The sequence below is a fragment of the Salmo trutta genome, chromosome 3 (assembly GCF_901001165.1).
Source record: "Salmo trutta chromosome 3, fSalTru1.1, whole genome shotgun sequence".
Taxonomy (NCBI): domain Eukaryota; kingdom Metazoa; phylum Chordata; class Actinopteri; order Salmoniformes; family Salmonidae; genus Salmo; species Salmo trutta.
This window is the reverse complement of record NC_042959.1, coordinates 21,006,160-21,032,130: the sequence shown is the minus strand read 5'-3', so window position 1 is coordinate 21,032,130 and position 25,971 is coordinate 21,006,160. Positions and strand designations below refer to the sequence as shown.

At 40.8% G+C, this 25,971-nt stretch overlaps 2 protein-coding genes across 3 annotated transcripts; one reads left to right on the top strand and one right to left on the bottom strand.

The window, feature by feature from the left end:
• The first annotated feature begins 8,840 nt into the window (after positions 1 to 8,840).
• Positions 8,841 to 10,908, top strand: LOC115170090 (C1GALT1-specific chaperone 1-like). Of its 2 annotated transcripts, none has more exons than XM_029726378.1 (2): positions 8,841 to 9,052; positions 9,433 to 10,908. In XM_029726378.1, exon 2 carries the CDS (start codon positions 9,451 to 9,453, stop codon positions 10,402 to 10,404), a length of 954 nt encoding a protein of 317 aa, XP_029582238.1. In that variant the 5' UTR covers positions 8,841 to 9,052; positions 9,433 to 9,450; the 3' UTR covers positions 10,405 to 10,908. The 2 variants fall into 2 exon arrangements, with proteins under 2 accessions (XP_029582238.1, XP_029582228.1); XM_029726368.1 differs by having other exon boundaries at positions 8,884 to 9,056.
• A 4,240-nt stretch (positions 10,909 to 15,148) lies between these two features.
• Positions 15,149 to 25,961, bottom strand: LOC115170084 (malignant T-cell-amplified sequence 1-A). Its single transcript, XM_029726354.1, has 6 exons — positions 25,764 to 25,961; positions 25,409 to 25,561; positions 24,510 to 24,607; positions 24,283 to 24,416; positions 23,712 to 23,779; positions 15,149 to 15,382 (listed from the first exon to the last, which is right to left on the bottom strand). Exons 1-6 carry the CDS (start codon positions 25,772 to 25,774, stop codon positions 15,301 to 15,303), a joined length of 546 nt encoding a protein of 181 aa, XP_029582214.1. The 5' UTR covers positions 25,775 to 25,961; the 3' UTR covers positions 15,149 to 15,300.
• Between the last annotated feature and the right edge of the window lie 10 nt (positions 25,962 to 25,971).

Below are 25,971 nucleotides of genomic sequence, written 5' to 3'. Positions count from 1 at the left end.
CCAGTGTGTGCCCAATGGGTAGTTACTCCATCTCACCTTCGACGAGACAGTCCTTAATTAAACATCCTTACCAAACGCTTTATTGCATTGTAAATATGCCAGCATATATATGGTATTTTCTTACGTTGTTGACGCGATACTGTGCTTTCAATTGTCCTCAGCAAACACCTGCTCTTACTATGAGCATAAGGAACACATAAGGAACGGTGTGGCGACAGAGTCGGTCCAGGATAACGTTGTTTACTCACCTCTCTTGTTAGTTTTCGGCAAGTTCTGCTCAGAACGAAGGAAGCCCTGAGAGCGAAGCTTGTCGGCTGCAGCGAGCTTCAACACCACCACCTTCAGATCATCAACCTAAAAAAACACACAGAATATATTTTATTACACATTGATCCATATAGAATCTAATAGAATAGAATAGGTTCACCAGAGGGTTCTTTTGTATCACACAGTCAATAGAAATGTCTAGCACACTTACCATGTTGACAAATTTATCCTGCTGCACAGAATCTTTAGCTCCTGAAGGAAAATTGAGAAAATAAACCCAGTAAATATAGACCTCATCATATTATATGGGTGACTAGCTGCTTCGAATAAAACCAACTGTCCTTTTGACTAACTCCTCTGCATACGGCAAAGAGTCAAGGGATATCAGAACATTCACGTCCAATCCTTGGTATCTTCATTGTAGGTTTCGTCTCTCCTCACCTGCTTTATTCCATGTATCCCTGACTCCCTCGCGCTGCAGCAGGAGAGGGTAGAGATTCTTCTCCTCTCTCTGGTCAGTCAGTTCAGTGTTCTCTCCATCCTCCACCTCTGCCACCAACTGCTGGATCAGCACTGCTCAGACCAAACAGCTCTCAATAATCAAACAGTATTATCTCAGTACTGAGATTCACACCACTGCTGAAAGTTCCAATAAACCCAATGTCATGTTAGTCAAAACTGGTGTTAAAATTCCAGACTCCGACTGAAGTTAACTGTCAAAATAGCTACTGCCTTCAATGTTCTCAGAGGAAAATCTATACCCATTTGTCATCTATGGTAGACCCACAGTATCAGTTTGGACACACATACTCATTCAAGGGTTTTTCTTTATTTTTTACTATTTTCTACATTGTAGAATAATAGTGAAGACATCAAAAATATGAAATAGCACACATGGAATCATGTAGTAACCAAAAAATGTGTCTATGTATGCTGACGACTCAACAGTATGCATGTCGGCTGCAACCGTAAAATAAATAAATGAGACACTTAACATAGAGCTCCAGTCAGTTGTAGAATGGGTAACTTGCAATAGGCTGGTGCTAAATCTCTCAAAAACTAAAAGCATCATTTTTGGGACAAATCACTCGCTCAACCCTAAACCTCGTTTAGATCTATTATTGAATAATGTGGCTATTGAGCAAGTTGAGGAGACTAAACTGCTGGGTGTAACCCTAGATAGCAAGCTTTCATGGTCAAAACATACTCAATGCCAAGAGCGTGCAAAGCTGTCATCAAGGCAAAGGGTGGCTACTTTGAAGAATCTCAAATATAAAATACATTTTGATTTGTTTAACACTTTTTCGGTTACTACATGATTGCATATGTGTTATTTCATAGTTTTGATGTCTTCACTATTATTCTACAATGTAGAAAATAGTAAAAATAAAGAAAAACCCTTGAATGAGTAACTGTGTCCAAACGTTTGGCATGGTTGTCGATAATGAACTGACACTTTCAGAGTTCAACATTGCCCTCACAACATTATGCATAGGGATCTAAGAATGAATACCAGAAATCTAAACACTATAAATGACACCAAGAAAAGATGAGACATCTTACAGTATGTCTCATAATGAAGGTTCAGCTAGACATGCCCTAAAATAGAACATCATAGACATGGTCAGATCAAAAGAATTCAAAGACACCACAGATTCTCTTGCCTACCTTCTTGGGGTTCCAAGCTTGTGTCTGGATACAGTGGTAGAGCATGCGTCCGTCTGGCAGGGCAAATAACAGCTAAAATGTAGAACAGTGCTAAGGACAGCATGATGACAATAGCTTAGGTGGCTCTGGACAGCACTACCTTACCTTGACTGGGAACTTCACTTTTATATCTTACTCGACCATCCATCACGGCGGGATCGATACATCGTCATGTCACCCAGTCTCAGTCTTAATGGTTTTGACGTGATGGGCCCATCGTCATAGACACAATTCAGGGGACTGTCAAAGCAACTGGGGCCTATCTCTGCTTGTTCAGAGGGCCCTACAAATGTTTACTCTCCAATAGCAATCAGTGGCCAGTCAGCATCCTCAAATTCATTATATGTGACTGAAACCATTTTCTTGTTCTAATGGGTTGTTCATCCTATCCCAGACAACATGGTGGAACAACATGTATCACTGTTCTGATCAAGGCCCCTTTTAAGCACAGAGACTCTTTAGAAATATGTTGTGGTTTCTTTGTTTATTTTCTTTGTCTTACTCTTTGTCTTACACTCTCAGAAAAAAGGGTATGCTTAGGGTACGGTATTGTTCCCCGGGGTACAAAACCACACCCTTCATTAGTATATTGCCCAGCATGCTGTATTGCTAGTTGATTTAAATTGTAAAAAATCAATATGTTTGTTTTTAGATGCACATTGTGTGATTTTGCATGTACATTGATTGATTGATAGATTGATCTTATGTTACACAAAGACAAAAAACATTATTTTTAAATTACTAATCCAATCTATTAATAATTATTGCACCCGTTACTGAGATAGTTGTTCCTGTTTAAATGGTTTAGGTAGTCTCATATAAATTATTCCTACTGTGGCAGTCATGCTAAATGCAGGTTGTGGGTGATTAAAAGTTCACATTTTGGGATTTCCTCACTTCAAACAGGAATGAATATCACTTTGCAAGCCAGCATAATGTAACTTCTGATTTCAGACCACTGTGTTGGGATAAAACTAGACTGTCAAAGTATGGCTTTATGATATATGTATTGTCATAAAAAGTTTATATGATAAAATATTAACTTAGGCACTTGGTGAAGGCTACAGGACTGAAAGCCATTGAATGCAACAACTATGTTTCATCCCCTGAGGCAGTGGTTCCCAAACTTTTTGGTTACTGTACCACCAAATTAATTTTACTCTGGCTGGAGTACTCCTGAAGTACCCTCTCATCTGCATTTTAGTACCCCAAGTTGGGAACCACTGCCCTAAAGTATACTATTGGCTCTTAATGGTATGAACTGCGAGGGTACAATTATGTACCTATAACTAAAGGTACAATGGGCATACCTTAAAAGGTTCCACTAAAGTGACAAGCATTTGTACCCCTTTAAGTAACAGTTGTCTACATCATTTTGTGTTTAGAGACCATCATTGCGCAAGCATCAGGGAAATCGCTCACTCGGTAGTCTTCAGCCATTTCTCATTGTCCTAACATGAAGCAACACCCAATTACTGGCAAAGATAATTGTGTGCCCTGCTTTTCTAATGTCAGTTTATATGGGAAGTCATTTGAACGTTGTACATAAATAAATAAATATTGTTGTATATGTATTTGCAAAACTATCCAATCATTTACATTTCACACTTAACCTTGATCATACATAACCTTGTGATCCGTAGAAAATAAAACACTAAAGTTCAAAAGGGCACAAAGAATGACATAGGTGGTGTGTCATTGCTCTGGGTTTAAGCGATCTCTTTGTCAAAATGAAAGGTTTCTAATAAACAGGAAATAGGAGTATGATCAAAAGGCCCAGACTGTTGTAAGTGATTGATAAGGTTATCATAAGCGTGTCTGCACAGGTTTCTGAAATTGCTGTTGAAAACAATCTGGTGTCTCGCAAAACAGCACAGGTGTCAAACTCCATGGGGGCCGAGTGGCTGTGGGTTTTAGCTCCCCCCTTGTACTTCATTGATGAATTAAGGTCACTGATTAGTAAGGAACTCCCCACACCTGGTTGTCTAGGGCTTAATTGAAAGGAAAAAACTAAAACCTGCAGACACTAGGCCCTCCATGGAATGAGTTTGACACACCTGGTGTACATCATCTCATCTGCTCATTCTTAGGTGAAACATTTTGCTGAAAACATTGTGCTGAAAGCAAGAATAACTTCCTACATACATTATTGTGGTGCTCAATTTCAAAATAAAAACCATGTATGATGTGTCAAAGTCTAATTTCAATGTAAGGCTATATACAATAAAATGTTATATGACGAGTTATGTCATCCATGTAAGTTTGTACCATGGCTTTGTATCTGGTTTGCATCAACATAACTGGAATTTTATATATTCAACACATAGTTTAAGTTGACATAAGACATAATCTTTAGCTTTTTTTGGTGTGCTTTTTATTACACCGCCACAGAGATGAACTGTCAATGATAAGTGAGTCACATGACTTCAGAACCCGGAAGTGAGTGATGAATCCTGAGATGATCCCAGTCAGTGTTTCCTTGTTCGCGGTTTACCAGCGTATAGGCTACTTTGAAAACGATGTAGCGGGTGAAAATATATTTGTCGCGGGTTTTTGGGCTACTTCTAAGTTGCACCCCGGCCGCCATGCCATTTATCTTAAATCTATCTATCTATCTATCTATCTATCTATCTATCTATCTATCTATCTATCTTATCTAATCTCTCTCTATATATAGAGAGAGCGAGATATATATATAACTTTTTACCAGTTGTAGGCAGGGTATATTGTCATTATGGAGACACCTATTTCCAACCCATCTTCCATAAAACATATTAATACACTAGAACTGATGCACATCAAGAAATAACGGAGACAAAGCACTGGAAAAAGACGTTGGGCGCACTACAGCGCATTACATAAATTCGCTCGGAGGTGGTTTAAACTGCATTCTAATGTCGACTGCTTAATTTGAAAGAAAACGGTATCAAGCGAAGTGCTTTATGCATGTTCAGTTATTCGGTCTCGGGGGCTGTCCGAATGGAAATGTGAAGTTATGGAACTCCCTCGCGTGGTTATTTTTATGGGGAAAAGGCCTCAATGAGACTGACATTAGGCTAAATGTGAAGAATTATACATTTGCCTCTGTTGGCCATCAGGTAGCCTTAATGTATATGCCATTGTAGTCTACCATTTGATACAATAAATATGTTGAAATTACGATATCACTGGAGTCAATGCAAATCAATTTGTGGCATTTGTGTAGTCTACCTGGAGCTGGCAAACTAATTTAATAAATATAGCCTATAACTTCAGTTTATTGTTGTTGTAGCCTTGTGTTACTATGCAATTATTAATGGAAATGTTTAGTTAATTAAATTGGAAATGTTCAAAGCTCTATCGCAATTGCCGATCAGTTGATAGAACGCATCAGATTGACGGTAACAGTTGTCAGATTAGGCTACAGGTAAAACAAATTCTAAAAAGTAAACACTGGCTGTTGTTGACAAGTATATTCAGTTCATATACATATTATTCATATTTAGTTCAGTGATTGAAATTATTACCCCATCCTCAGTAACCTATTCCAGCAGGCTATTGATAAACACAAGCACTTCTTACCTCTTCATCACCTCGCTATTCATGTTGAATAAATTAGTCTGTTAATTTGAACTAAGCAAGCTGCTAAATCGTTCAGTTTACATCTTGCCTACATCATGTCTAGGCTACTGTAGACTATCTGAAATGAGATGTAGGCCTATCAGGGGCTATAGGCTACCTGCTTTTATCAAAGCAAACCATGACAAAATTGAATTACAATCATAAACCAAGATTTTAGTCTGTAGCCTATGCCTATTGGAATGATAAATCAATCTCGCAAATGGGCCATTTGTAGTCTTAACATTTGGCACATAATAACAGCACAATTGCCAGAAAATAGCCTAACATTTGTTTTTTTTGATGTTCATCCAAGTTTTTCTTGCTCATAGATTGAGATCTCCTGTCGGTGTATCTACAGTTATGCACATGTGCAAAGGGGATATATTTACAATTATAAACCTGGTTCGAGCCCTGAATGCTGATTGGCTGAAAGCTGTGGTATATTTAAGCAATAAGGCCCGAAGGGGTGAGGTATATGGCCAATATACCACGGCTAAGGGCTGTTATAAGTCACGATGCAACGCAAAGTGCCTATGTACAACCCTTAGCCGTAGTATATTGGCCATATATCACAAACCCCTGAGGGACCTTATTGCTATTATAAACTGGTTACCAACGTAATTAGAGCAGTAAAAATAAATGTTTTGTCATATCCGGTGGTATACGGTCTGATATACCACGGCTGTCAGCAAATCAGCATTCAGGGTTCGAACCACCCAGTTTATAACAGACCATATACCAGGGGTATGACAAAATATTACTTTTTACTGTTGTAATTACGTTGCTAACCAGTTTATAATAGCAATAAGGCACCCCCGGGGTTTGCGGTATATGGCCTATATACCACGGCTAACAGCTGTATCCAGGCACTCCGAGTTGCGTCATGCTTCAGAACAGCCCTTAGCCGTGGTATATTGGCCATATACCATACCCCCTTGTCATTGGCGAAAATCTGATATCAACTTTGGAGGGAACAATTACATGAAATTTTCTCAAGAGCAATTCCTGAGGGGGACACAAAAAGTAGTGCTGTAAAACATAGCCTACATTGTAATATGGTAAATGTATATTGAGGAACCAAAGAAATAAGGTGTTTGCCGTACTCCTAACTACCGGTACCCAAAACTACACAACTAATCACAACAGCAATACCATTGCTTTTAACAAATGTTAGTTCAGTCACCAGTTTAAGTTGAGAGTGGGGGTATCCATGGCATTTTCCAATTATGTTCCTATTTTACAAGTCAAAAAAATTGAGAACCTTTCATAATGTTGCCAAACAAAGACTCAACAAACTTACCTGAGACTCCCTGTCTCTGCCAGTCTGTCCCTGCATATCTGTCCCCAACTCTGCTGTCTGTGTGCCATCTGTTGCCTGCTCTGCCTAATGACATCATTGTGAAACATTTCCATTAGAATTTCATTTCTTTCTTATAAACATTTTATCAACTAGTCTTTGAGATATTAGGCTACTAGGGTTCTTACTATGCGTTTTGGTGTATTGAAAAATACTCTGATGTCCGTCTTTTATTTTTCTGCCATTTTTCTACCTGGCTGGCTACACACAGTGTGTAGGTTATTTACAGTAGGAGATGGGCTTCTATCATCTTCAATCATTCTATTTGGGCTTCGATCTAAAAGGTAGCTAGCAAATGTGAAACGGATTAAAATGACAAGAGTTGACAGCTGTATGAGTTCACCATTTACACAACATATGCTGCAACCTTTTGTAATTTTAATAGTTTGTTTCATATTGGCTGGCTTCCAACAATAGCTGAATTTGCAAAGCTAGCGAGCACCAATTCAGTTTCAGTGGTGTTTGCTATAATCTTTGCTACCCAGGTGAAATAAATAAATAAAAATAAATAAATAAAGATGAAATAAAATAAATAAATAAAAGTTCACTTGCGACAATTTAGCTTTTGCCACGAGACCATTAAATATATTTAAGACAATGGTAGAAGAGAGTGTAGTTCTGTTCAGTTTGGATTTCAGTTTATCGCTAACCTTATCACAGGGACTTTTAAGCACTAACTTACATCATCTGCATGCTGATTCCATCTTTGACGACGCCACATAAATGGAATAGGTACTAGCTAGCTTAATAGTTAATATTTGCGCACTAGCTCTGCATATTCAGCTAGTGTGTGTGCGCGATTGACTGGATTAACCTCACGTCAGTTACGTGCATTGAGTGCCTTTCAGACAGTAGATACGACCTCTCTGTTACCTAGCAAGCTAAGGAACTGGCAGTGGATCAAACCATTGTGAGGCAAAGGGTGGGTGGGTTGCAATCTTTTTAAACTTAAAAACGCGCTATTATGTGTCTATAATCAGCACAATTGCTTTCATTGCGTATTATTAATAGTATTTAAATTACATAGTTATGTTTCAGTGATATATTGGGGGGGACGAATCATATTTTTCCCAGGATGGGGGGGTCGTGTCCCCCCCGTCCCCCCCGGGATTTCCGCCCCTGCCCCTTGTGCAAATGATCTGGTGAGTTTAATGAGGGCGATTACCTTTTCTCTTGCCACATATTCAAATTCCTTTATTACGTCACATCATATCTTGCAATAATTATTATTTTGAGGAAACCTACATTTTGCTTCTAATGTCGTTACAAGTTACTATGATATTCCTTCTTAGTTGGCTCGATAATGTTATAGAAAAAAGTTTTATTGTATAAATATGGCCTCCTCTCTTGCTGTGAAAAAAATACTTGGGCTAGTTTTCAAGCCTTTTGGGCAGGTCTTGAGTGGTCATTGGGCTAGAAATATTTGCTTGACCTGGCAACTGTGATCCCAGTGAGTAGTAGATTTGTGTCAGTACAGAAGGATAGGCCATTGAGTGTTTTGAGCTTCAGAAATGTTGGCTTCTTAGCAATGGTTATCAACTGTAACGCAGAAATGGAACATAAATCACAGAAAATAGATGTTGGCGGTGGCAGCTGCAGAGAAGTATTTGGGTAAATGAGATTTGACTTCTGAAGAGTTACAGGGTGTGTTGAGTGGGGGTGCCCCATCCTTCCAGGCCATAGGCATGGTGCAGGAGAAAATAGAGTCAAAGTATTGGAATGGGGTAGTGGATTTTTTAATGAGTGTAGGTGGCAGCTGCAGTGAAGTACCTGGGTGTATAAGATTTTACTGCAGAAGAGTTATAAGATGTTTTGAGATTCTTTATGAAATAGCGGTATATAGGTGTATGGTTGGTTGGTGTGCAATTTTTTACTTATTTTTTCCCCATTTACTTTTTGTATCACAAATTTAAAGTGATTGAACACAGTAGGTGGCGGCATTCACACACAAGATGTGCGAACGCCATGATAGCAAAGAAGAAGAACCCGGAAGTTCGTTGTGTTTTTTAAATCCAATAGCTGGCTTGCAACCCTGAGGTATATCAGCATACCGAAACCTCATTCGACAGGAGTGGAAACTAAAAAGGAAAGGAAGGAATTCTCTGTCAGCTGCAGTCGTTTGTAGGTAAGTGTTTTCTAGATTTTGTTTGGGGGGGGGTTGAAACGTTTCTCTTAATGAGATGTGTTTATAGCTAATCTAGCTAGCTATCTGTAACGTTCGCTAGAAATCAAGCTAACTACCTATTCGCCTTGCTTGTCAAGTTATAGGTAGGGTAGCCAGCCAGCCAGCCATTAAATAGTTTTCACTGACAGTTGAGTCATGTCCTTGCTAATGCTAACAGCAAAAAGTTAGCTTGCTAACAGTAGTTAGCTAGCAACACACTCGAATAACATGAAATGACAGTCACTTGTTAGGTATGTAGCTAGCGTGTTTTTCAATGGTCATGAGTATCCAGTTTAATTAGTAATATGGCGAATTAATGGTTTGTTCCTACTTTCAGCGTGTGCTGTTGACAAACATGTTGTCGGAAGGCAGCTCCTTTGTGAAGGGGATAGCCCTGGGAGGCACATTCTGCCTGTTGTTGTCCCTGTTGGGGAACTATACACCAGGCATGCAGTCCAGCCCAGAGGACCACCACCACCACCACATCAAGGCTCCCACCAAGGACGAGCTACAGAGCCTGTCTGATTCCCAGATGGTGGAGCTGAGCCAGAGAGTGCGAGTCTATTGCGTCATCATGGTTCAGCCTTCTGTCCTGGTGTATTGGGCCACAGCCAAGGACACCTGGGGTAAACACTGCGACCACGCCGTATTCTACAGCTCCGAGTCGGCCAAAGCTCTGGAAGCGGTGGACCTTAATGAACAGGACGAGTGGGCCAAGCTGCGCAAGGCCCTGAAGCACGCGTATGACAATGCCGGCGACCTGCGCTGGTTCTTCGTGGCGCGGCCCACCACCTTCGCCATCATCGAGAACCTCAAGTACCTCATTCTGGCCAAGGACCCCAACGAGCCCTTCTACATAGGCCATGCCATGAAATCGGGTGAACTGGAGTACGTGGAGTACCAGAGCGGCATCGTGCTGAGCTATGAGGCACTCAAGAGGCTGGTGAACGTGTTCAAGGACGAGGACAAGTGTCCGGAGCGAGGCAGAGCCCTGTGGAAGCTGAGCGAGGAGAAACAATTAGCTATATGTCTGAAGTACACCGGGGTCTTTGCAGAGAATGGTGAGGACATACAGGGCAAGGGGCTGTTCAACAGTAAGAGTGTGGGTTCACTCATCCAAGACAGCATGGACAAAAAAAACTTGGACGTGGTGGAGGGCTGCTGCTCTGACTTAGCCATCACCTTCAGCGGAATGTCACCAAACCAGATGCAGGTCATGATGTTTGGAGTTTACAGACTACGCCCGTATGGGCACAACTTTCATGATTCCTTGATATTCCTGCCCCCCGAGGGCTCTGACAACGACTAAAGTGCAAGGTTTCTCCCTTTGGGGCAGACATGGCATTAACCAGACTGCTGCTGTCAAGTCCTGACTGGTGAATAAAGACAGTTTTCTTATTCAGTTTGTGAGCATGAGGGAGGGTGGCAAGTACTTGAGGGACGTAAATCATTATTCTTAGTCTTTTATACCTTTTTGAATTTGCACTCTGCACATAATACCATTGTGGAAAAGGAATGGACAGATGAAGAAATCACAAATTTGTAGAGCAAATGTGTCACACATTCCACAGAGGGCCAAGTATCTGCGGGTTTTTGCTCCAACCTTGTACTTGATTGATTTAAGGTCACTAATTAGTAAGTAACTCCCCTTGCATGGTTTAACACTAGGCCCTCCATGGAATGAGTTTAACATTCCTGTAATCTATAGTATACATCATTTTCGTTAACACAATTGACATTTTTATTGGTATTTGTGGCTGATTTTAGTTTAGGCTAAAACTCAGCAAAAAAATAAACGTCCTCTCACTGTCAACTGCATTTATTTAAAGCAAACTTAACGTGTAAATATTTGTATGAACATAAGATTCAACAACGGAGACATAAACTGAACAAGCTCCACAGACATGTGACTAACAGAAATGGAATAATGTGTCCCTGAACAAAGGGGGGTCAAAATCAAAAGTAACAGTCAGTATCTGGTGTGGCCACCAGCTGCATTAAGTACTGCAGTGCATCTCCTCCTCATGGACTGTACCAGATTTGCTAGTTTTTGCTGTGAGATGTTACCCCACTCTTCCACCAAGGCACCTGCAAGTTCCCGGACATTTCTGGGGGGAATGGCCCTAGCCCTCAACCTCCGATCCAACAGGTCCCAGGTGTGCTCAATGTGATTGAGATCCGGGCTCTTCGCAGGCCATGGCAGAACACTGACATTCCTGTCTTGCAGGAAATCATGCACAGAACGAGCAGTATGGCTGGTGGCATTGTCAGGATTGTCAGGATGAGCCTGCAGGAAGGGTACCACATGAGGGAGGAGGATGTCTTCCCTGTAACGCACAGCGTTGATTGCCTGCAATGATAACAAGCTCAGTCCGATGATGCTGTGCCACACCGCCCCAGACCACGATGGACCCTCCACCTCCAAATCGATCCCGTTCCAGAGTGCAGGCCTCGGTGTAACGCTCATTCTTTCGACGATAAAAGCGAATCCGACCATCACCCCTGTTGAGACACAACCGCGACTCGTCAGTGAAGAGCACTTTTTGCCAGTTCTGTCTGGTCCAGCAACGGTGGGTTTGTGCCCATAGGCAACATAGTTGCCGGTGATGTCTGGTGAGGACCTGCCTTACAACAGGCCTACAAGCCCTCAGTCCAGCCTCTCTCAGCATATTGTGGACAGTCTGAGCACTGATGGAGGGATTGTGCGTTCCTGGTGTAACTTGGGCAGTTGTTGTTGCCATCCTATACCTGTCCCGCAGGTGGGATGTTCAGATCTACCGATCCTGTGCAGGTGTTGTTACACATGGTCTGCCACTGCGAGGACCATCAACTGTCCTTCCTGTAGCGCTGGCTTAGGTGTCTCACAGTACGAACATTGCAATTTATTGCCCTGGCCACATCTGTAGTCCTCATGCCTCCTTTCAGCATGCCTAAGGCACGTTCACGCGGATGAGCAGAGACCCGGGGCATCTTTCTTTTGGTGTTTTTCAGAGTCAGTAGAAAGGCCTCTAGTGTCCTAAGTTTTCATAACTGACCTTAATTGCCTACCGTCTGTAAGCTGTTAGTGTCTTAACGACCGTTCCACAGGTGCATGTTCATTAATTGTATAAAAAAAAAACATATTTTAAAAAAGCATGAGAAAGTGTTTAAACCCTTTACAATGAAGATCTGAAGTTATTTGGAATTTTATGAATTATCTTTGAAATACAGGGTCTTGAAAAAGGGACGTTTCTTTTTTTGCTGAGTTTATAAGGCCACATGGTGTAAACATTTGAAATAATCTTGAGGTATTGATGTCTCTAAACAGTTTGCTACACATGATTGGTTGCCACCATTGTAATAGAAATTGTTGGTGGATTTGTTTGTTTTATTTTGGGTAACTATTTTACCCACTTGAAACACCCGATGAAATAAAAATTGGCAGCCATGTTTATCCTCCTAATACTAAATGAAATTAATTATTCTGCTGAGACTGCTGCTGCATTTAGTCATAATGGGAAATCATAGTTCTTACTGACAAGTGCTAAACCAAATACTGGGCACTGTAAAGCCAAATAGGCCTATCTCATAGTGAAGCAGTTTCATCTTACCCCTTGTTATTGATAAGCTAATAGATATACACACACAGTGCTTTCAGGAAAGTATTCAGACCGCTTGACCTTCTCCACATTGTTACGTTACAGCCTTTTTCTATAGTATTTTTTTCCCCCTAAATCTACACACAATACCCTATAATGTCGACGCAAAAACAGGTTTTTAGACATTTTTGTAAATTTAAACAAAATAAAAATAATAAATTTACAAGTATTCAGACCCTTTACTCAGTACTTTGTTAAAGCACCTTTGGCAGCGATTACAGCCTCGAGTCTTCTTGGGTATGACGCTACAAGCTTGGCACACCTGTATTTGGAGTTTCTCCCATTCTTCTCTGCAGATCCTCAAGCTCTGACAGGTTGAATGGGAGTGTCACTGCATAACTATTTTCAGGTCTCTCCAGAGTTGTTCGTCCAAGGACATTCTAATCCATGTTTTCCTCTAGGATTTTGCTTTTTTAAAGTCATCATTGGCCTCATTGTGAAATCCCGGAGCAGTTTCCTTCCTCTCCGGCAACTGAGTTAGGAAGAACGCCTGTATCTTTGTAGTGACGGTGTATTGATACACCATCCAAAATGTAATTAACTTCACCATGCTCAAAGGGATATTCAGCATCTGCTTTATTTTTCATTTTTAAATCCATCTAATAATAGGTGCCCTTTGTGATGCATTGGAAAAGCTCCCTGGTCTTTGTGGTTGAATCTGTTTGTAATTCACTGCTTGACTGAGGGACCTTACAATTATCTGTATGTGTGGGGAACAGAGATGAGGTAGTCATTCATGTTAAACACTTATTACACACAGTGAGTCCATGCAACTTATGTGACTTGATAAGCACATTTTTACTCCTGAACTCATTTAGGATTGCCATAGAAAAGGGGTTGATTACTTAACTCAAGACATTTCAGCTTTTCAATTTTAATTGGTAAAAAATGTGAAACAATTGTACTTTGACATTATGGGGTATTCTGTGTAGGCCATTGACATCTCAATCCATTTTAAATTCAGGCTGTAATAACCAAATGTGGAAAAAGTCAAGGGGTGTGAATACTTTGAAGACACTGTATATAAAACATTAGGAACAGCTGCTCTTTCCATGAGACTGACCAGGTGAAAGTTATGATCCCTTATTGATGTCACTTGTTAAATCCACTTCCATCAGTATAGATGAAGGGGAGGAGACAGGTTAAAGAAGGATTTTTAAGTCTTGAGACATGGATTGTGTATGTGCCATTGAGGGTGAATGGGCACGACAAAAGATTTTAAATGGCTTTGAACGGGGTAGTAGGTGCCAGGCGCACTGGTTTGAGTGTCAAGAAATGCAACTATACTGATTCACGCTCAACAGTTTCTCGTGTGTATCAAGAATGGTCCACCACCCAAAGGACATCCAGCCAACTTGACACAACTGTGGGAAGCATCGGAATCAACATGGCCCTTGTAGAGTCTATGCCCCAACAAATTAAAGCTGTTCTGAGAGCAAAAGTGGGTGGAACTCAATATTAGGAAGGTGTTCCTAATGTTTTGTAAACTTCTTTTTGGGACTAATACAATGTAATATGGCTAAGTCTGATTTTTGAAGGACATGGAAACGCTTGTGTCAGGCCCATTCCTTAATACCCCACTATCTGATAACTGGTTGAAACTGTAACCCTCATTTTGTAATCAGTTAATTTGCTCCAGTATATCAGTGTCCATGATGTTTTAAGTGGAAGATAAGTATTCTATGGATTTTGTTTTCACTGATGTCAAAGCCCTAATTTCATACCCATAACCTTTAAACGACTACTGAGAGATTGGAAAGCAGGTGGGACAGGTTTTTCCGAGGCCAAGTCTGCTTTTCAGTCTAGAGACAAATCTTATTTCCTGATCACATATTCTCTACTGATTTCCTAATGCTGTCAGAACAGGACCACGGTTGTATCCAACAACCAAGGCTAGGTGGTTCTCAATTGGGATAAAGTCTGCTTTGTGACCCGAAAAGGGGCCGCCATATGTAGGAGTGTGAATTTGTTAATAAGCAGGTGTCTGCTTCTCCTCGATAGCACAACTGTATCCTCGGCTCCCTATCTCTGAAGCGTTTTGAAATCTGCCACACCCCTTTTGAATCATTTCTCGGAGAAATGCACACACATTTAAAAACACGCCTGTATTCATGCGTCATTGTACACCTTGGGAGTAGATTTTAATATGGACAAGTGTCAGCTAGATTACTTGTTTTCTCATACAACACCTGAAATGTTGGCACTTAAATGAAAAGAGAATGACCATTTTTATTTGTTTTGGGAGTTTCTTCAGTTAGCCTCCAATTTGCTAAAGAGTTAATTGATTTAACATAAATCCATGTAGCAGCATATATACGTGGTACTATGATCTACAATCCATTTCAAATGTTTTGCTCCTGGTAGCAAGTGAATCCCAACGACTTTGACAAAGAAACCATGAAAAAGAAGGGAAAATATCTTGAATGCAGGTTTTTATTTGTGCATTAATTGGGGATTGGTTCAAAGCCTCCAGCTAGTTACACAGCTAAGTCCATTGGTGTAAACAATCGACTGGCAGCCTCACTGTCAAGAGCTTCACGTTGTCCAGGGGGGTTGGTGAAGACATCTCACTTATACGTCTTCATGTGCCACAGTCCATCATTAAGATAGTGAACAGTTTCAACTCCTACTCCCTTGTTGACTTTTTCTCTGCTCACAAAAAAAGTGAAATGGAATGAGCATTAGGCAAGTTTACAAAAGTACAGTAGTATATATATATACACACACACACACACACACACACACACACAGGAGGTTGGTGGCACCTTAATTGGGAAGGATGGGCTCGTTAATGGCTGGAGCAGAATAGTTTCCATATGTTTGATGCCATTCCATTTGCTCTGTTCCAGCCATTATGAGCCAGCCTGCACTGGGTACACATACAAGTACATTTGTGGTGTGAATGGGTCTTTCTATAAATAAGGGGGCCAATGTGGGACTGATCAACATTTCAAAATGGTTTGAAAGAAACATTATGCAGTTCCATGTGTACTTTAGAGGAATCAAAGTAAATATGCAAATTGGCCCATAACTCCACCGATACAACAGACCTTGGACTACACATCCTTTAAGCAGAGTACACATACATTGGCAAGTCAAATTCAGGGACTTTTTTGAACACTTAATTGTAATTTGCTTAGGGCCTAATATAGAATCCACCCTCCCCCCAAAAAAGCGTAAAGTGTCAAAAGTAGGCCATTACCACTTAAGAAAAACTCCACCGAAAAACTATTAGTACATTGTTGATATACTGCCAAAATATTTTGCATGTCAGCAATCAGGTTTAAGATAGGGAACTTTCAAAATATAGAATTTTGTCCCATATGATGCAACATTTTGGGACTATTGTATATCAACCATAGACTAATGAAACATACCAAAATAGTTTTTTGGTGAAGTTTTCCATTAAGAAGAATGTATTTTTTTTTTAGGCCTCCTCTGCAATGCATTGATATTCAAATGATTATTTTCTAAAATATGTGAGAATATTGTGGACATTGCCTGACTAAATAGACTGGATGCATGGAGATCTTTCTGTAGTCTGTGGCCAACGTAGGCACACATAATGGAAGGATTTGTTTCGAAAGCCAACAGATGTTGTCGTTCTCAATAACCGTACGTGGTTTTACCGCAAACAGTAGGGCAACCCTCTTCAATTGAAGCAGCGGGAAACAAAACTGGCCACATCGCTCACAAAAACAGATCAAAAATGAGATCACTAATAATTATATGGGAGCAGAACTTACAAATTGGCTACAATAATTACAAGGACTTTTCAAACACCAAATTGAGGTCAATGTCTGATTTAAGGTAGGCCTAAACCAGTAGTCTACTTGAATTTCTGAGCTCCAAATTCAAATTGGCTACTTTCAAGCCCCTTGTATTGTTTAAAATTGCAGGTGTAACAAGGAAAACAAAATGTCAGTGGTGTAAAGTATTTTTACCTACTTTGTTTTTTTTGGGGTATCTGTACTTTACTATTTATATTTGACTACTTTTACTTTTCTACATTCCTTAAAATATTGTACATTTTACTCCATACATTTGCCTTGACACCCAAAAGTACTTGTTACATTTTGAATGCTTAGCAGGACAGGAGAATAGTCATTCACACACTTATCAACCGAACAACCCTGGTCATCCCTACTGCCTCTGATCTGGCAGACTCACTAAACACACATGCTTAGTTTGTAAATTACGTCTGAATGTTGGAGTGTGGCTTTCCGTAAATAAACAAGAAAACGGTGCCATCTGGTTTTTAAATTATTTATACTTTTACATTTGATACTTTAAAGTATTTGGTTTAAAATATACTTAACTCAAGTAGAATTTTACTGGGTGACTTTTACTTGAGACATTTATTACAGTCAAGTATGACAGTTGGGTACTTTTTCCACCACTGTTTCATGTTAATTCATTACCAGATCATATTGTGAATAAGCCAACTAGGCTATGAAATGTTATTTACAGTGCATTCGGAAACTATTCAGACCTTGACTTATTCCACATTTTGTTACATTACAGCCTTATTCTAAAATGTATTAAATACACCCCCCCCCCCTCAAGCTACACACAATAGCCCATAATGACAAAGCGAAAACAGGTTTAGACATTTTTGCAAATGTATTACAAATAAAACAAATACCTTATAAAAGGGTCTGAATACTTATTTACATAAGACTTGATTGAGCTCAGGTGCATCCTGTTTGCATTGATCATCCTTGATGTTTCTAAAACTTGATTGAGTCCACCTGTGGAAATTTAAATTGATTTGGGCATGATTTGGAAAGGCACAACTGTCTATATAAAAAGGTCCCACAGTTGACAGTGCATGTCAGAGCAAAAAACAAGCCATGACGTCGAAAGAATTGTCCGTAGAGCTCCGAGACAGGATTGTGTCGAGGCACAGATCTGGGGAAGGGTACCAACAACTGTCTGCAGCATTGAAGGTCCCCAAGAACACAGTGGCCTCCATCATTCTTAAATGGAAGAAGTTTGGAACCACCAAAACTCTTCCTAGAGCTGGCCGCCCAGCCAAATTGAGTAATCGGGGGAGAAGGGCCTTGGTCAGGGAGGTGACCAAGAACCCAATGGTCACTCTGACAGAGCTCCAGAGTTCCTCTGTGGAGATGGTTGTCCTTCCATCTCTACAGCACTCCACCAATCTGGCCTTTATGGTAGAGTGGCCAGACGGAAGCCACTCCTCAGTAAAAGGCACGACAGCCCGCTTGGAGTTTGCGAAAAGGCACCTAAAGGACTCAGACCATGAAAAACAAGATTCTCTGGTCTGATGAAACCAAGATTGAACTCTTTGGCCTGAATGCAAAGCGTCACGTCTGGAGGAAACCTGGCACCATTCCGATGGTGGAACATGGTGGCAGCATCATGCCGTGGGGATGTTTTTCAGCAGCGGGACTGAGACTAGTCAGGATCGAGGGAAAGATGAATGGAGCAAAGTACAGAGAGATCCTTGATGATAACCTGTTCCAGAGCGCTCAGGACCTCAGACTGGGGCGAAGGTTCACCTTCCAACAGGACAACGACCCTAAGCACACAGCCAAGACAACGCAGGAGTATCGGGACAAGTATCAATGTCCTCGAGTGGCCCAGCCAGAATCTGGACTTGAGTGAATCTGCAGAGAAGAATGTGAGAAACTCCCCAAATATACAGTGAGGGAAAAAAGTATTTGATCCCCTGCTGATTTTGTACGTTTGCCCACTGACAAAGAAATGATCAGTCTATAATTTTAATGGTAGGTTTATTTGAACAGTGAGAGACAGAATAACAAAAAAATCCAGAAAAACACATGTCAAAAATGTTATAAATTGATTTCCATTTTAATGAGGTTAATAAGTATTTGACCCCCTCTCAATCAGAAAGATTTCTGGCTCCCAGGTGTCTTTTATACAGGTAAAGAGCTGAGATTAGGAGCACACTCAAAGGGAGTGCTCCTAATCTCAGTTTGTTACCTGTATAAAAGACACCTGTCCACAGAAGCAATCAATCAATCAGATTCCAAACTCTCCACCATGGCCAAGACCAAAGAGCTCCCCAAGGATGTCAGGGACAAGATTGTAGACCTACACAAGGCTGGAATGGGCTACAAGACCATCGCCAAGCAGCTTGGTGAGAAGGTGACAACAGTTGGTGCGATTATTCACAAATGGAAGAAACACAAAAGAACTGTCAATCTCCCTCGGCCTGGGGCTCCATGCAAGATCTCACCTCGTGGAGTTGCAATGATCATGAGAATGGTGAGGAATCAGCCCAGAACTACACGGGAGGATCTTGTCAATGATCTCAAGGCAGCTGGGACCATAGTCACCAAGAAAACAATTGGGTAACACACTACGCCGTGAAGGACTGAAATCCTGCAGCGCCCGCAAGGTCCCCCTGCTCAAGAAAGCACATACATGCCCGTCTGAAGTTTGCCAATGAACATCTGAATGATTCAGAGGACAACTTGGTGAAAGTGTTGTGGTCAGATGAGACCAAAATGGAGCTCTTTGGCATCAACTCAACTCGCTGTGTTTGGAGGAGGAGGAATGATGCCTATGACACCAAGATTACCATCCCCACCGTCAAACATGGAGGTGGAAACATTATGCTTTGGGGGTGTTTTTCTGCTAAGGGGACAGGACAACTTCACCGCATCAAAGGGACGATGGACGGGGCCATGTACCATCAAATCTTGGGTGAGAATCTCCTTCCCTCAGCCAGGTCATTGAAAATGGGTCGTGGATGGGTATTCCAGCATGACAATGACCCAAAACACACAGCCATGGCAACAAAGGAGTGGCTCAAGAAGAAGCACATTAAGGTCCTGGAGTGGCCTAGCCAGTCTCCAGACCTTAATCCCATAGAAAATCTGTGGAGGGAGCCTCGAAACCTTAATGACTTGGAGAAGCTCTGCAAAGAAGAGTGGGACAAAATCCCTCCTGAGATGTGTGCAAACCTGGTGGCCAACTACAAGAAACATCTGACCTCGGTGGCAAAACCCTTGTTGGCAATCACAAAGTACTAAGTCATGTTTTGCAGAGGGGTCAAATACTTACTTCCCTCATTAAGATGCAAATCAATTCATAACATTTTTGACATGCGTTTTTCTGGATTTTTTGTTGTTATTCTCTCTCACTGTTCAAATAAACCTACCATTAAAATTATAGACTGATCATTTCTTTGTCAGTGGGCAAACGTACAAAATCAGCAGGGGATCAAATACTTTTTCCCTCTCACTGTAGGTGTGCCAAGCTTGTAGCATAATATCCAAGAATACTCAAGGCTGTAATCGCTGGCAAAGGTGTTTCAACAAAGCACTGAGTAAAGGGTCTGAATACTTATGTAAATGTATTATAAAATATTTTTATAATTTGGCAAAAAAAAAATTACAACTCTTTTTGCTTTGTCATTATGGGGTATTGTGTGTAGATTAAGGGAAAAAAATCTATTTAATACATTTTAGAACAAGGCTGTAACGTAACAAAATGTGAAAAGTCAAGGGGTCTGAATACTTTGCGAATGCACTATATATCCAGAATAATTCATAGGAAGAGCGTTGGGTGTTGTGCAATAGTCTATCCTATAGAATTCTGCACAGTAGACTCAGTGTCCAATCCGAGGCGCAATAATATATGTAAAGGAACTCATTACCTTGATGCTTTCTCTGTTCAATCTTGGGATATTAGAGCCAATGTGGATCCAGGCACAACTGTCTTCACTGGTGTAATGAATGAGACACAAATATTCTGGACATTCCTCAAACATTACATGCACTATCACAACAGCTGAAAATTCCTTCCTGGATCAGATGATGTGAGAAAATATCACACTTAAATAAATCAGCTGGACACCAAATGCGCATCCAAGTATCAATGCATAATTATTTTAGAACCATGTTAATGACAGTATCAGTTTAGGTTTTAAGTTGACTCTTTTGGTTAGAAGCATTGGGTTTCGCAGTCTCATAATTTTGGATATGCATACCCATAAACTGTTTTTGCCCCATAACATGAGACACGAACTGCTACCTGGAAATGGATCCTATTGCAGAAACGTATTTACTGGACTCCTGAAAAACACCACTCACTCCTGTCCAGTTCCATCTGATTTCTGCTTGGATGCTAGATCATTCCTGTTAATGGATGCCCAGTACGCCCTTCTCCCTAGGACTCTGATAGGTGCAGAGCTAGTTAACCCAGTTTTTTTAAATACTAGCTTGTTGACGCTTAGAAAAAATAGCCGCTATAGTTACCACTGCTTTATACTAGCATGGGGAAAATCTGAAGGCCTTGTCCACGAGTCTGTCAGTAATCAGGTGCTAGCGGCTGACAGACTGATGGTAGAACAATCTAAGGCAGGAAGATTGGTTATATCAGCCATTGTGACTGAACAATTCTGAGAGCCTTTTCTCCTGGGAAGATGATGAGCTTATCAGTGCTGTAGACATCTGTTCCTTTGTTATCTACGTTTTCATTGGCTGGTAACTTGTGTCTTTGTGTCAAACGGATTCTCACGCAAAGTGTGAGCAATAATGTTTACCTGTCTGTCCCCTCTGCTCCCTATCTGGAAGAAGAGGGACAGAACATTCTTATGACTGAAATGCCATTTCCCCCCAGACAGGGAAGTCTGAAACCCCTGGTTTACAGAGCTCCAATACCAGGACTAGTTATGCTGAGATACCATAAAAAGGGGAGATTGTGGAAGAGTACATTTTGATTTGTTATCTTATATGACCTGTAGAAGGTACAGGTCATTCTGTTCCTCATCTTGTCTAAGGTTGCTCTGTTCCCTAATATGCTAAAATCGCACTGTTTCAAGTTGCCCTTTTGTAATATAACTAGGGATGCGCGATATATTGGTAAGCAGATCGAAATCGGACGATATTAGCTACAAATGTCGGAATCGGATCTGTCTAGTTTAACGCTGCTGTGCAAAACCGATGTCAAAGCTGACATGAATACCTATATAACATAGGTAGATGACGTAATGACGGCATGAAAAATACAGCGCTACATGTGCAACACAGCATTCCTAACCTAGCCCACAATGTCTGCTGTGTGGATCTATTTTGAAGTTTCAAAGGAAGATAATAAAAAGGCCATATGTAACGTTTGTGCTGCTATTATTTCCAGAGGGGAGAAAGTGAAATATTTCAATACCACAAACCTAATCACTCATTTGAAAGTGCATCACCCCCAGACGTTCAGCGACTTAGAACAAAAGCAGAAAAAAACTGAGCACACTTCCAACAACTAAACAAGTTCAAGTCCAGCAGTCATTTGAAAGAGTAAGTACATTTCAGCGAGACAACTCAAAGGAGAAATCCATTAACGCCAAGATAATGGCATTCATTCCCCTTGACAATCATCCGTTGTCTGTCGTGGATGTTGGCTTTCGCCGACTGGTCGAGCACCTCGAGCCCCGGTACACACTACCAAGTAGGAGCTATTTGTCAGATGTTGCCCTACCAGAGTTACACAGCATCCATGAGCTACTTGCTATAGGCGTCACTGCTATTAGCTTCACGACTGACATTTGGACCAGCAATGTCAGCCCCATGAGCATGTTGAGTCTGACAGCACAGTGGGTCGACGAGGATTTCGTACTAAGGAAAGCCGTATTGCATGCTCAAGAATGTGTTGGTTCTCATACCGCTGCTGCCATTTCAATGGCATTTGAGAACACGTTTGAAACATGAACACTCCTTGCTCCATTCGAACAACTGGAGAAATAAGCTCAAACTGTGTCTGCAGCAGACGTGATACCCTCTGTCATGGCAGTGAAACACCTGCACACCAAAACTGCTGACACAGACCGTGGGGTTAAAACTTGCAAAAGTACTCTACTAGAGGCTGTGAACAAGCGAGTCGGTGGCCTTCTCTCTGACCCTCTTTACTGTGTCGCCACCTTTTTCGATGCTAGGGACAAGGGCCGCTACTTCGATGCAGGCAAACAGGGTTCATGTGAAATAATAGACACAGCTGGACAAGATGGAAACGGACACAGTGCGCACTGAGGAAGAGGACCCATGACAGAAGAGGCCACGGACAGACAGCTGAAACTTCACTGCTTGACATGTATGATGAAATCCTGGTTGAGAATGGAAAGACTTAACAAATGAGCAACGAAACCCAGAAAATAAGTAAAATAAATAGGTTTTGATTGTTTTACAGGTAATGGGGACAAATGTAAATGCAAACAAAATAACTTTTTGGTCAGTGTGTGTTAACTATTTAACTGTACTAGAATGTTTTAAAGGCCGCTAAAATTTTTAATATTATCGGTATTTGGTTTTTTGGCAAGGAAAATAATCGGGTATCAGCCAAAAATGTCATATCAGTGCATCCCTAAATATAACCAGTCTGTTTCTAAACAAACGTGTTCTAACTTCCTGTGAAACAATCCATCTATTGATAAGCAGAAGTACTGGACTCATTCAAAGGGCATGTGCAACACCCCTCCCATCCTGGGTCTGTATAAATGTCTGAAATCTAAGAGCGAGTCGAATTGGTTTTACCTTGCATGCATGCTCATAATAAAGCTTTTATATATTGAGATCGTTCTGAGTGGTTTTTCTATCACTGCATTTCTGAGAGCTCTATACAAAAAAACTGTCTGACAGCTAGATGCAGGATTCTTAAAGGGTTCAAGTTCAATGTCTAATTTAACTGATTAATGCTTAATACATGATAACGCCATCTTAAATGCAAGGTCAGAAAAGTAATGTTTCATGTCGCTCGATTTTGGGGAAAATCCAAGACACCAACCATGATAAAGGGTTAAACATCAACTCGTGAATTTTATTGAATATAGCTATGCCCCCTTATATTAATGTAATGACGTGAAGAATATTTTTTGCAGATTATTATCAATGACTTATCAACAGCTGTAACAAGTTGTTCAGTGTAGGAAATCCTCCCTGGTACCCTAGATTATAGAAAGACCCAAATAGGAAAAAGCACATGATGTGATACTTACATGTCTTCTGCAGACATCTTCATGACTCCGACACAAAGCGCATGTTGCTTGCCCTCCGCCATTATGGCCTGAAACCAATTGTCAAGGAAACACCATCTCACATGCACTTGATACTAACAGGAAGTGTCAAAAACACCAATGTTGGTGTATGACATCATTACAAGCTGACATAACGGTGCGTTCGGAAGGTTAAAATGTGTAAAACCAGATGTATGGGTCAAACTGCAACATACACATTATTAAGGTTGTAAATGGCTTTGTTTTACCATCTTTTGGTCAGAGAGTTGAAAGGTCAGTGACTCATACACTCTAGTATCAAAATGCTGGTCTGAGTTTCCCACTTGGAACTCCGACTTGCGGGCCGATCTAGTGGTAAGCCATTTCCAACGGGAACTTGGACCTCCTAGTTTCTGAAAGCATCATCATGATCACAATGAATATGATTACATGGATGGGGGCCAGGGGGCCTGATCCTAAATAAACACTTTCACTATTAGACACTGAGAATTCAGCCCAGTAAGACGTTGTACTGAACATAAATGATCAGCATAATCGGTCATAGGAAGGATACAACTACTGTTTCTGAGGCAGAGGGGTAGAGTTTGGCGCCTGGGGACGTCAATCCAGGACACATGATATTGGCTCCACTTAAGACAAACTTGATGGCCCCTTTGTCTACTTGTTGGTGTGGAAGAATAAAGGGGTCTGTAAAATATGAACAGAGAAACTTACTGAACAGTACACTGCAACACAGCAATTCATCAGACACCTGCACATCAAAAAGAGCGGATGTCTTACACTTATGCAGCAGTCGGAGGGTTGGGTAGAACGGTCCTTCTCTTTGTCTGAAGAAGAGCAATTCTCCATTCACCGTCAAGATTTCAATGTGTTCATGGCTGCAGGTTGGATGACGGAACACAAAACAACATGTCAAGCTCTTCTCTTGTTTGCCCAAGGGGGGGATATACCCAGCCCTCTTGGGTTCTCAGCCGAAGCATGCAACGTGTACAACAATCCCGACACCATTTCTAAATAGATATCCAGCATCTCCGAACACCTGTGTGTAACGGAAGAAGGAAGCTAGAAAAGTGTTGAAAGTAAAAAAAAATAAGGTTGGCTGCAACAGTTAAAATGTAGAATAAGTGTTTTTTGCATTTGTAAAATGATTTTGATGTGATATGAAAGTAGAGGGCCTTGTATTTCTTGCAATTAAGAATCCATTCACATTTATATGGAGTATCAGACTGTTTTGGCTGCCAGAGTCAATTTGCCTCTAGACATAACTTAAGGGCCTTGGATGGTAATGAATAGGCTAGCCTACACTCCTTCACAGTCCATCTTGGGCTAGTAAAACTGATGTCAACAAATATTCAAAATACAATGGACTTGTTCGACATTGCAGCAGACAGTGCTGGTGACTTGCGACTGACTGATCAACAAATCACCTTGCATGATCATAAATAACTACTAATTACTATTTGTAGATCAGTCAGTCAACATTTACCCACAATGGGAAAGGGGGATATCTAGTCAGTTGTCCAATTGAATGTATTCAACTGAAATATGTCTTCTGCATTTAACCCAACCCCTCAATCAGAGAGGTGCATCATGGACTTGCTGATCTGAAACCATTGACTGTACATACAGTCTCGAACACGGCCACTGATAAGAGGGAAAAGATTATCTTCTTGACTTACCATCGCACTATTTTGACAGGGTCCTTTTTTGGCATGATATGGTTGAGCCATGACTCAATGTCTGGAAACTGGTCCAACAGCTGGTTTTTGATGCCTTTGATTACAGAGGTCTTCAGCTGAATACAGTTGGAAACATTTTCCTTCTCATCAAATCTGAAACGAGACAATAGAAACACATTCATGTTAGTTTGACCCTTCATTCAAATGAAAGCTAATCAAGAGTTATCAGTTGATAAGTCTATTTGGAAGACTAAGAACATGTTATAGTTAGCTAGCTAAGTGGCTATAGTTAGCTAACTAGCTGCCTGGTCATGTAGATAGCAAGTTAGCTAGGGAAATCATGCGTAATACCTACTTTTTAAACATCCTCGTTGGTCGCGTTTATTGTGTTCTTCTCTACGTAGACAAGTCTATTATTTTTGCTTGATGTTTGACTTTGATTAACAAAAATCCAATAACATGTATTTCATATATCAATTCAATAGTCTCCCCACGCCTGTTTCGCAGTTTATAGGCAGCAAGTGACGTCAACTTGCGACATGCATGCGACAGTTTCGAACGAA

What these genes read in the sequence shown, in the direction of transcription:
- LOC115170084 (XM_029726354.1), bottom strand. An exon ending in CTGCCTCAGAAACAGTAGTT is followed by an intron (nt 23,780 to 24,282) that starts GTATCCTTCCTA and finishes AATTGGTTTCAG; the next exon opens with GCCATAATGGCGGAGGGCAA. An exon ending in AAGATGTCTGCAGAAGACAT is followed by an intron (nt 15,383 to 23,711) that starts GTAAGTATCACA and finishes TTTTGTGAGCAG; the next exon opens with AGAAAAAGTCAACAAGGGAG.
- LOC115170090 (XM_029726378.1), top strand. Translation starts at nt 9,451, where the DNA reads ATGTTGTCGGAAGGCAGCTCCTTTGTGAAGGGGATAGCCCTGGGAGGC.